Here is an 11,182-nt window from a genome sequence, read left to right on the forward strand (position 1 = left end):
TGAACATACTGAATGAAAAGTAGCAGTGTGGGTTATGTTAAGATTTAATACTACTCTAGGCATATTTGCTTGGAGATGCTAATCAAGCATATAATGGCAAAATACACATCAAAATCCTATCAAAATGTGTAATGCTACAGAATACAAGTTGTCCAAATATATATGATATATCTTTGAAGGTCCTTGTGAAGTTTTAGCCATTTTAGAATATTGTTATCTCCTCAAAAACATGTGATGTCATGAAGTGGTAGTTTTCAAGTTAACAGCTCCCTTTTACCTTTTGTTCAGTAGAGATTGGCAGTTCCAGGGTTGAAATCATCTAAATGATTAGAGTGAAGGTATATGGAGTTTAAAAACACAGGGGAGCACTTCCTGTATTACCACATGACATCACATCACAAGTTGGAACAGAGAGATTTCTGTTTGAGAAAAGAATTAGTAGAAAAACAAAACAAAACTTCAGATATGTTTTTGATGAGGAAACAACAGATGAGAAAATAGTGTAATGTGGGCTCTTTCAACATTATAAAGTGAAATCTGTCATTGTTATACTAAAACCAGTCAAAGAAGAAACACAACATACTTTGAGTCTCACAAATGTTTGTGGTTAATTGAGCACAGTGTTGTGTGATTTGCTGTTGCAATTAATGATGATTGTGAGCCATTATGCTGCAAGTGCCAAAGGCTACTAAATAAAATATGATTTAATCTGACTGCAACAGTTCAGTCTGTTGTTGTACAATATGTAACAGATGTTTCAGTGCAGACTGGTAGTGAACAGAACTAAGATGAGGACTATGCTTTGGAGGTTTTGTGTGTTTATGCAACAAAGAAAAGTAATAATAATTATAGTGAAATAAAAGAAAATTTTTTTTTAGCCAGACTGGCGCCACCTAGTGCCTCCACTCAATTTCATTTCTCTCCAGTGACTAGGTCAGGAATCGGAATACACTAGACATTTTGCAAAAACCCTGGAAGTGTGAGTTCGGGCATCAGTCAATCAGCCAAGCGCCATACATTCTGTGTTGGCAACAATTCCCGAGATCGAAGATTTAAAGCCGGAACAAAGAGAATGTTTGGTGAATTTTATCAAGAGGAAAGACGTTATTGCCCTTCTTCCTACGGGATTTGGGAAAAGCTTAATATACCAGTTAGCTCCGTTAGTGGCGCATTACATACTTCACGACCAAATAGCAGTGATCAGTTAAATAAAAAAGTACCCGCCCACCGTTGAGCAAACTAATTCTAATGTTGTGAGGCCAGACAGTTTCCAAGAAGTGAAACCGGCTGATGAATCAGGCTAACAAATCTTGGTTACAGATGCACATATGCAACTTTCCTGGTGGAGAGTATGCCATCTGCTTGCTTTTATTTTAATTTTCCACAGTATGGCGCTGAAATCTTTCTTGTTGGAGACAACCGTTTGACGTTATAGGTCAGAGGTTTCATGTAGAAAACTCTTCTTACTAAAAGTCATTGTACAGCCAAAACTACAAACTTACACAGACTTGCTTAAACATGCTCACTTCTTGTTTCTCTGAGCTCAGATCTCCTTCTGCCTCATCTCTGAAAGCTCCTACAGTTCAGAGCTATTGGACTGGACGACTCAGTTCCACATCTAGTTGTCTTTTCATAGATCAAAAACCTAACATGGAAAGTGACATATAACATTATTGTACTTAGGCATGCTTCATAAATGAACCCTTAGATGTGTGGAGAGACCACCCAGCACATAGTAAGAATGCATGTTTTCCAAGGTATGAAAGCACCTCTATTTTAATCAATTCAAGATAGATAGTAGATTAGATACCATACTGCGAAAGATTTCAGGCAAAGTAATAACATTGCCATGGAGACTAGCATACTGCATGTATATTTTTAGAAGACTACTATACCTTAAAACTCAAAGTGCAGTGCAGTAAGGACAAAACTAACAAAACATAATATACAAATTCAGATTTAATTTTGTTGACAATATTTGGTGTCTTACTGCCCAAAATCACTGACTTGAAACAGCTTTCTCTCACTGTAAGTGTAAAAGTGATAGAATATGTATTGGTTTTTACAAGTGGAGAAGCCCGATGTCAGCGCAGAGACAGATGTGTGAATAGTGTGGAGCAGCACTGCACCTGTCAGCATGGAGCCAAAGACAGCCTGATTTATTAGCACCCCAAAAGGTATTAACTCGAGTAATTTAGATTTATTAGACAGTCTACTACAAGTGTTTGTCATTTAGAGGCCAGTGAGCGGTGATTTAGGGGCCAGCACACTCACTCTCATTAAGACGTATGTTTTACACTATTCATTCTCAAGCTTTAACACCCCATGTACAATCTTGGAAATATCTGGCGTTAAGGCAGTTAAGAGAAATGACTAACAAAGACTTAAAGGTTCTATATTATGCTAAACTGACCCTTGTGTGCTTTAATACATGTTAAAAAGTTGTTACCTCAACAAAAACATGCCTGGAGTTGGGTTTTGTTTCATTCACAGATGATTCACAGAAAGTTCAAAATGACTGTTTGTTCAGTACAGCTTGACAATTCCAGGGCTGAAATTATCAAAATGATTCCAGTGAAGGTGTATGGAGTTTAAAAACATAGTGGAGCACTTCTTATATAACCACATAACATCACAATGTGGAAGAACACTGACTAAAAATGTAGGATTGGTATACTAAACATAGACATAAGTGAATGAAACAAAACACGGCTCCAGGCTTTAAATTTTGATGAAGAAACATAATAACCTAAATCAGAAAATAACCTAATATCTCTTTAAACGAGAAATACACCAGGTTTAAACAAGGACTGGAGACTGAAACATGACTAACCCAGGACTACAAAAGGTCTAATATAGGGCAGTGTAATTCAGAGCATAGCCAAATCTAAACCATGTTATCAGAGAACTAGAGCACCCAAAATGTTGAGCTAAACCAGGACTACAGTAAAGCTAACCAGATGGCCAGATATTCCATAAAAGTGCCTAACTTTATACACTAGGTTTGAATGACTTATTTTGTTTTCAGTTTGGTTTCAGTTTCCAGTATTTTTACAGTGAATGAATAACCACATGTGGGTTTATTGAGTGAAAAGTATAACAAAATAAGCATAAATAAACACAATAAACACATTCACAGCAAGATTTTTCATTTTTTATTTGCCATATGTCACCCAGCTCTTGTATCCATTAGGGTCTTGTTAGTATAGTTCAGATTTTTATTCAGTTTAAACTTTAGAAATTTGAACTGAATTTTAAATTGAAATAAATCACAAATCAGATTTCAACTGCACAACAGTTTTTTTCCCAATACATTCAGTCCCAAGACTAGAAAAAGACTAGCTGAGACATCATGTGTACCATCAGTGTTACCAGTCTAGTACCACAGTTTGAGAACCTCTACTTTACTGGAATGTTTGGGATATTTTACCTTTTCATATTAATCAGATTTTTTTTTTCTCACCCAGCCCTTTCAGTATATCCATATCCATGTCTTATAAAACATTTGTAGTTTACATCTCTACAAACATGTTCGGAAATGTGTCTAGTTTGTAATTCAAATATGCACTGAAACTGAATTAAAATTTTAAACATAAATCACAAATTAGAATTCAACTGCATAATGTTTCAGTCTTTCAGCTCCAGTCATAGATTAACATCCCCAAAACATCAACACAGATAGAACACATTAACACATATAGAATGAAAGTAAGGCTGAACGCTTTCTGAATTGTAATTGCAATTTTTTTTGACAAGCGTTCTGATTGTTATTACATCAGTGATTTATTTTTTTGACAATAGGATTCTGTTCAAAGTTCACATTTCAGAACAGTTCTGAACTACAGGGTTACCATTTTTCCAGAATAAGACAGGATATTTTGTTGTAATTCATTTTATGTGAAAAATTTTCGCCTTTGCTAATTGCGTTTTTCAAATTGCAATTTAGTTTTAATTGCGAATAATCGTGCAGCGCTAATTAAAAGCCAGCCGAGACATGCTACCAGTGTTTCCAGGGCAGTTTGAGAACCCCTGCTTTACTGTAAACATGTGGGGCAGTGCTGTGGGATATTTTCATGTTGGACTTAGAGGAGAGGAAACTCACCCGACTGGTGCAACACTGGCCCCTGTGCCTGGCTCTGCTGGAATGAGCTCTATAAGTCTGCACTTATTATCATAATAATGTCTTGTTTCAAGTCAGCCTGAAACGCCTCCAGTGCAGCAGCCGCGCGATTAGGAAATCTTAATTAAGCTTTTGTAGATTCTCCTTCATCAGACCTTGCCTCATTTCTCCACACACTGTCTTACCAAACTCACTGGTTTTGGAGCTACACACTTCTCCAGCTTCCTGTATATAAACATACAATATATTTGAATAATCTGTACATAAGACATATATTACAAGGGACTAAATTTCCTGAAGATTTTGTGGTTAATCTGTGATACTTTGTTATATCTGTATATCTGTAATGCTTTATTTATTTACTGATAGTTTTACATTGGTTGTATCTATTATTATTTTATATTACTTTGATTTTCCTGACTTCATAATATATGAAATGTATTATGCTATTTTCTGATCTATATTACAATGTTGTTTTCTTATCATTTTACATTTTGAGCTTCAGAGATGTAGACAGACTAATAAACCAGGTTTACTCAAATGTGCCAATGAAATAAACCACAACTACAACTACAACAAGTATGTTTTTGAGGTGGTAACAACATGGTAACATGACTTAAAGCTCACAAGAGTCAATTTGCATAATATAGAACCTTTAAATCTCAAATTTCACTTCACCAAAATATTTTATGTTAACTGTTTCTGGTTCTTACCTTGTTTCTTGGAGTTGGAATTTCATTGCCAACTCTATAGACTTTATTAATACGCAACCCTATATGTATTTGTAAGTTTAAAATACTATTAAATCATTTTTAGAGCGTGCTGCACCTAGACGAGTGTTCTATGAGCTGGAGCACATATGCCAGGCTCTCAGTGCTGTGAGAACAATTTCCTCACTGATGAATTTTTTTTAATGCCCTCCGTGCTCTTCACCCCCATTTCACCCTATACTCTCGTATCCAACAACGCTTTCAGGCCATAGTACCGAATGCCAAGAAGATCTGGAGGTCTGGCATAATTACACCCATTGACAGTGAAAAAACACTACACTTATCTTGAGTTGTTTACTCACTTGGAAATGTATTTAGAGTAGGGCTGTGCAATTAATCAGATTCTATTTGTTATTCCAAGTACTGCCTCAATACAAATATAGTGTAAGTGAAAAAAACAACAGTTAATTTATGCTACTATAAATGGAATGACCCCTCTTTCTTGCCCAGTCTTCCTCACTCATCTACAGTAGCTTTTAGAAATGATAATAAATGATAGTTTGAATAGTGATGTTAGTGTATGTTAATATAAGAGTACAAAATGTAAGTACTCTTTAGCATATTAGTAAGACACAGAAACAGTACTCTAAGCAGCTAAAGTCGTTTTGCCAGTCGGAGCTTTCAAGTCCCCAGTGCGTTGTATTAGATCCCTGTATGAGCCCCTTGTTGTCACGGCGATTTCCCCAGTTGCTCATCATGCTTAAACTTCTCATTTCCATGACAATCGCTACATGCTAGGCTCACCTGAGATCCGCTCAGAGGAGACGAGCCCGAGCACCGGGGCTTTGCTCCTGTGAAGCTGCGCGGGATGACAGCACATGTAGAGAACATGGAGCTTTAGGGGAGAGAAGAGGAGCGAGGGGGAGAGGGGTATTTTGGTATTAAAGTTATGGCAGTGAAATCAAATTAACACATACTATACACTGGAACATGTGTATTAAGTAGCCTATAGTAATCAAAGCTAAGACAACACTGTGCGAACTGGGAATTAATGTTAATCAACTTTAAAGTGCACTTTGCTGATGAGAGGTATTGTTTTACCTGGAATATTCCACAGTATGACTTTAAACTGACCTTTAATTTCTTCAATTACTGTTTTTTTTATTGCAAATATACCTTGAAAGACATATTTTTTTTTATTGTGTATGGAGTAAGTGTGATCTGTAATTCTCTCCACCTGTACTTTTACAACTTTTAACATTTTTTAGACTGATATTGCATGGATATTACTACCAATATATATATTTTCTTTACATTGTATACATTTATATTTTATTTCCTTTGCACCGTGTTTGATTGTTGACAAGTTGACCAACAGCCAATAGGAGTGAACCATGAACATGCAAGCAACTACCCAAATCCTGAAGTTGAATGCCTATAACAACACACAAACTTGAATTTATTTTTCTCCAAACATGACAACGTGCTATTATGCAACTCTCATATACCAGACAGCAAATCACCCACTGTCTGTCACTGTCTATGAGAACAATTGAGTCCATATGAAATAGCTGACATTTGCTGTTTCTTCACTGAGGTGCTGCTACATTTGTCACACCATATTAAATCTCTATAGCGCTTGTAAACCTGTAATGAAAAAGCTTTATGGGAATGCGAGCTGGTGTAATGTAACTGCAAAACAAATTGTGTCAGACACCGCTAGTTTGTTAGCTGCTCTCAAAAGCTTAGAGCAAAATTATAATTGGTCTGCTAATTCTGCTGCTCACTGCAAACTCCAACACATACTTTCAACATCTGCGTCTCCGCCTGATCCTACAACCAGGCCCGAGGAAATGCCAGCTCTACTAATTACTAATAAAAGTGTCTAAGCTCATCGTGGTGAATTATTAAACTCCATCTGAAGTGGACTAGCTCCTGAAGCCAAAAGGGCTTTAAGGGGCACTGACTGGATTAGCTTTCACCCTCACTGAACACTGGTTTAATGTAAAGTCATTACAAGTTACTAAAGCCTCTAATAATGTTACATGTGGTTGTGCCCAAGACTAAGGGTTTTCATTATGTAATCTGACAGGTGAAACTTACCAGAGATGCACAATTACACACTTTAACGTCGAGGAGCGAGCTAGAATGATAGATGGATAAGTTGTGAAGCTATGCAACTTTTAATTTCATATTAAAAATAAAATTACAATTACAATATCACTTCACTTATCGCTATTTATACAGGCTCATATTCAAGCTTATTTTCATAGTATTTGCTCAAGTACACAGTCTGAGCCATGTCAACTCTGCCCCTCAACAGAGCTTTTGCCAAATTGGCTATTACATTAAATATGCAATGAATTAAAATCTCTATATAAATATTATAAATAAGCAGAGAAAATATGAGCATTTTAGTGTTTTAAATAGTCACGATTGCTGAGATTGTTAGATGGCAGGTCAGGGCTCCAAAGTAGGTCACACCAAGGTTCACTACAGCTTCATAACTGACATTATTTGAGCCCTTCATACGATAATTATTAAAACTGTGAAACCAACTGAAATATGCATAAAGGTTATTTCTGAAAAAGTGGGTCACAAGAAAAAGATCTGACACCCCCCTACAGTTAAACCAATCAAGACCTACATGTATTACTCTACTGTGTCATTCCACGTCCAGTAATAGGCAATTCAACTCGCAGTAACTGATACACTGCAGCAGCCGGGAGGGTGCAAATGTACTGTCATGTCTATAGTAATACAAAATAGTTTCCCGTCTTTTTTAATGCACACCTATATCCGGCATTATTCCACAGTCACCTAAGATAAGATAAAACTTGATTTGTCCCAAAATTATTGTGTTGTAACAGCAGGAGAATAGGAAGTACAATCAAGATAAATAACTATTAAGAGACTCAGCAATACACATATAATCTTGTCTTGAAAAAAATCATGTGTTTTTATATATGTTTAATAATTATTGTGATTTTAGCCAAGCGTGATGGATGAATTTAACTAATTGTTTATGGAACAAACCATTCTGCACTGGAGCACTATGAAACTTTATTTTATAATTGTTTTTATACATGTTACTGGACATAATGTGGATGAATGAATGAAATGTGAAATGTGGGACCTTGTTGTTGTATTGTCTTGAAAAGGGAAAAGAGGACAGATAACATAAGATTTCTCTTCTTTCTGCTCCTTTTCATTCATTTCTTGTATGTTTGAGGTTGTGAGCCTGTTGATGTCTTTTTATACTTTATGAATGAAATTAAATTAAAAAAAGAAAAAAAAAAGAGCAACCTAACCTAATACATGGACATGGACTTTTGTATAGTAGGCGGCTAGGACTATGTTACTGTTATGTATAATGAGGGGCTATAACATATTCTGTAATATATAAAGACAAAAGGTGAATATATTGTTGATACATTGTCCCTAGGTTTAAAAAATAAAATAAAATATTTGTTTAACTAAATCTTTCTCTTTCTTCCCATAGATCACATGCAAAAAAGTGCACGGCGGTGGAGTCACGCAGCTGATTGAGTTCGGCGACAGTGAGCAGAAGATGTCTCCCACGGGTGCCAGTCCCCGCCTCCTGAACCCCCTCCGTCTGTTTGCGCGCACCTCCCCAGGGCTCAAAAGCAACATGAGGGAGATGACTTATTTACAGAACATAGAGGACTTCTGGGACTGGTTATCTAATCAGACAGATACCCAAGCTGTACAGGCCCGCTCCAAACGCCGGCCAATCGTCAAAACCGGAAAATTTAAGAAGATGTTCGGATGGGGTGACTTCCATTCCAACATCAAAACTGTCAAACTCAACTTGCTCATCACTGGGAAAATAGTGGATCACGGAAATGGGACTTTTAGCGTCTATTTTCGGCATAATTCAACTGGTTTGGGTAATGTTTCAGTTAGTTTGGTCCCTCCTTCGAAAGTAGTTGAGTTTGAAATCGCGCAACAGTCCACTCTGGAGCAAAAGGACACGAAATCTTTCAACTGTCGCATCGAGTATGAGAAAACGGACCGCAACAAGAAGACTGCCCTGTGCAATTTTGACCCCTCCAAAGTGTGTTATCAGGAGCAGACCCAAAGCCATGTGTCCTGGCTGTGCTCTAAGCCCTTCAAAGTCATATGCATCTATATAGCCTTCTACAGCGTGGACTACAAACTGGTTCAGAAGGTTTGCCCTGACTACAATTACCATAGCGACACGCCCTACTCCTCCACAGGATGACAGAGCGCCTAAAATAGACAACATCTCAACAAATACTTGGCAAATTGTAACATAAATCTCCCTGCAAACTTAAAGGTGCAATGTATAACTTTTCTGGAGGATTGCTTTGCCTAGATGCACCCCACACCGTATGGTATTAAACTGATCTTTCCATGAAGCCAAACAGGTAATAACAACGGGCCAAATTACAGGTTAGATCTGTGGAGAGGTGACCCCACTCATAGGTATGTTTGAGCAACATAAACACAGATAAGTTTAATGCTATGCTGTGGAATATTCAAAGGAAAAGAAAAGTTACATACTGCACCATTAAAGAGGAAATTATGGACTTGGAATAACATTGGAAAAGTGTATACCAGCTGTGTATTGTAAAGATGAAGTTCAAGGAATAGGTCAAAGAGGAGTTGACTTGGGATTTGAAGCTAAAGCTTGTGCCGCACTGTGTGATTTCACCACAATGCACATGTTCAGTGTAAACCAATCACTAATTAGTATCTTGTCCAGATGTTTTCTTCAAGGCGAGACCACAGGCAGTGTCTCCCAAATGGTGCATCACTTGGATCTCAGCAAAAACGTAATACTGTATATTCACTTCATCTGAACCGGGTTGGACAGTAAAAGACTTCTAGACAGACAAATTACATAAATGTTCAACTGCGCGACGGCGATGTTGATGGATGGTCCAATGCTCTAGTCATAGCATAATTTGTACGTGGTAACACTACAATGATAGACAGCTACTATTATTTCAAATTAGCGTGATTGATTGAATATTACAGGTTACGCTGCATTGCTTAATCTGACTTATAATTACCTTTCAAATCTTACATCTCAAAAGGAAATAGCTTTGATTGACTGCAAATAATAAAGTGACCATGAATCAAGCAATTAGTCAAATTAAATGCAATACTCATTACAAAAGGAGACAGTATAGATATTTAAGTCTATTATTTCTTCAGTAACTCAAAAAAAAGTACACACTTTTATGTAGTTACCCAATAAGATAAATAAATAAACGATATTTTGTAAAAGTACTGCTGACAGACAAAAAATTATCAAGATTTTACAATGCACAAATTCTGGTAAAGAACATATATTAGATTGCAAGTTGCACAAAAAGCAAATGTTTAAATAATGTAAAATTGGTCATTTTTTTCTAGATTTATTATAAATATTTTAAATGACTGAGTATGGAGACAGTGGTGACCAGACTACTATTCCTCTGTATAAAAAATAAAGGTAGAGATGAGTCTGGACCTGCCAGGCAACAATAAAATAACTCTTAAAAGTACAGTTTTAGTACCTGCATAATATAACTCACTTTTGTGCACCTACATTCCTCAAATGCACTCTGAAGTCCAAGTTAGACGTATTCTCCCACAGCACTTGAAGGCATCATCAGAGTATCGTGTATGGCTCAGGCGCAGTGGATTGAGGTGTCGAGGGGGAGCAGCCGAGGGGAGATTGTATAATTACAGGACAGGAGGATTTAGTGACTCTGGCAGACAATTATCAGCACTTTGTCATGCTCCTGCCACCAGCCATGACATTACCTGTCTTTAATAGGCTTTAATTAGGCTGGGAAATTTCATTTACCCAGAAACTCCAAACGCACAAGTACAGAATCCATCCTGAATTTTAATGAGAAATGGGACTAAAATTCAAAATGTCAGATGTCTCCCACTTGTATAGCATTCACCGACGAGTTTTGTGTGCAAAGTTGAGAGTGGAGTTTTCATAAAGGTTCAAATGAATGAGTTTGAATATTGTGGAAAAGTCATTATGTTATTCCCATAGAAGTTGCACTCACAAGTCACTGGAGTCTATTCTTGCAGCTTAGCCAGGACACAGACACAGGAAAACTATTCACTTCTACAGCCATTCAAATAATGTTATATTGAAGAATAATTATCTAATTCACTAATGCATTGGCCTACTTGGGACACCCACTTTCTTTGTGGTCACAGTTGCCCTGGGCTTGACTGTTGGCTGCCAATCTGCAACAATGGCCCCTCTAATTTTTGCAACTAAGCAAGGTGGCAAAATGGACTAAAATGTTTGCCCAAGGACACCTCTCAGTTACGTAGTGATCTCTCTTGCCCAGGA

At 37.0% G+C, this 11,182-nt stretch overlaps 1 protein-coding gene across 1 annotated transcript in view; it reads left to right on the forward strand.

Moving 5' to 3' along the window:
* Window positions 1–9,769, forward strand: part of nxph2a (neurexophilin 2a) — a 31,567-nt gene extending 21,798 nt beyond the window's left edge. The window contains exon 3 of the mRNA XM_055149320.1: window positions 8,333–9,769. Within this exon, the coding sequence (XP_055005295.1) occupies window positions 8,333–9,076 (744 nt within the window). The 3' untranslated portion in view covers window positions 9,077–9,769. The remainder of the gene's footprint in view (window positions 1–8,332) is intronic.
* The last annotated feature ends 1,413 nt before the right edge of the window (window positions 9,770–11,182 follow it).

Source organism: Boleophthalmus pectinirostris, unplaced genomic scaffold, assembly GCF_026225935.1.
Source record: "Boleophthalmus pectinirostris isolate CB_2022bp ecotype Guang Dong unplaced genomic scaffold, ASM2622593v1 HiC_scaffold_1, whole genome shotgun sequence".
NCBI lineage: Eukaryota > Metazoa > Chordata > Actinopteri > Gobiiformes > Gobiidae > Boleophthalmus > Boleophthalmus pectinirostris.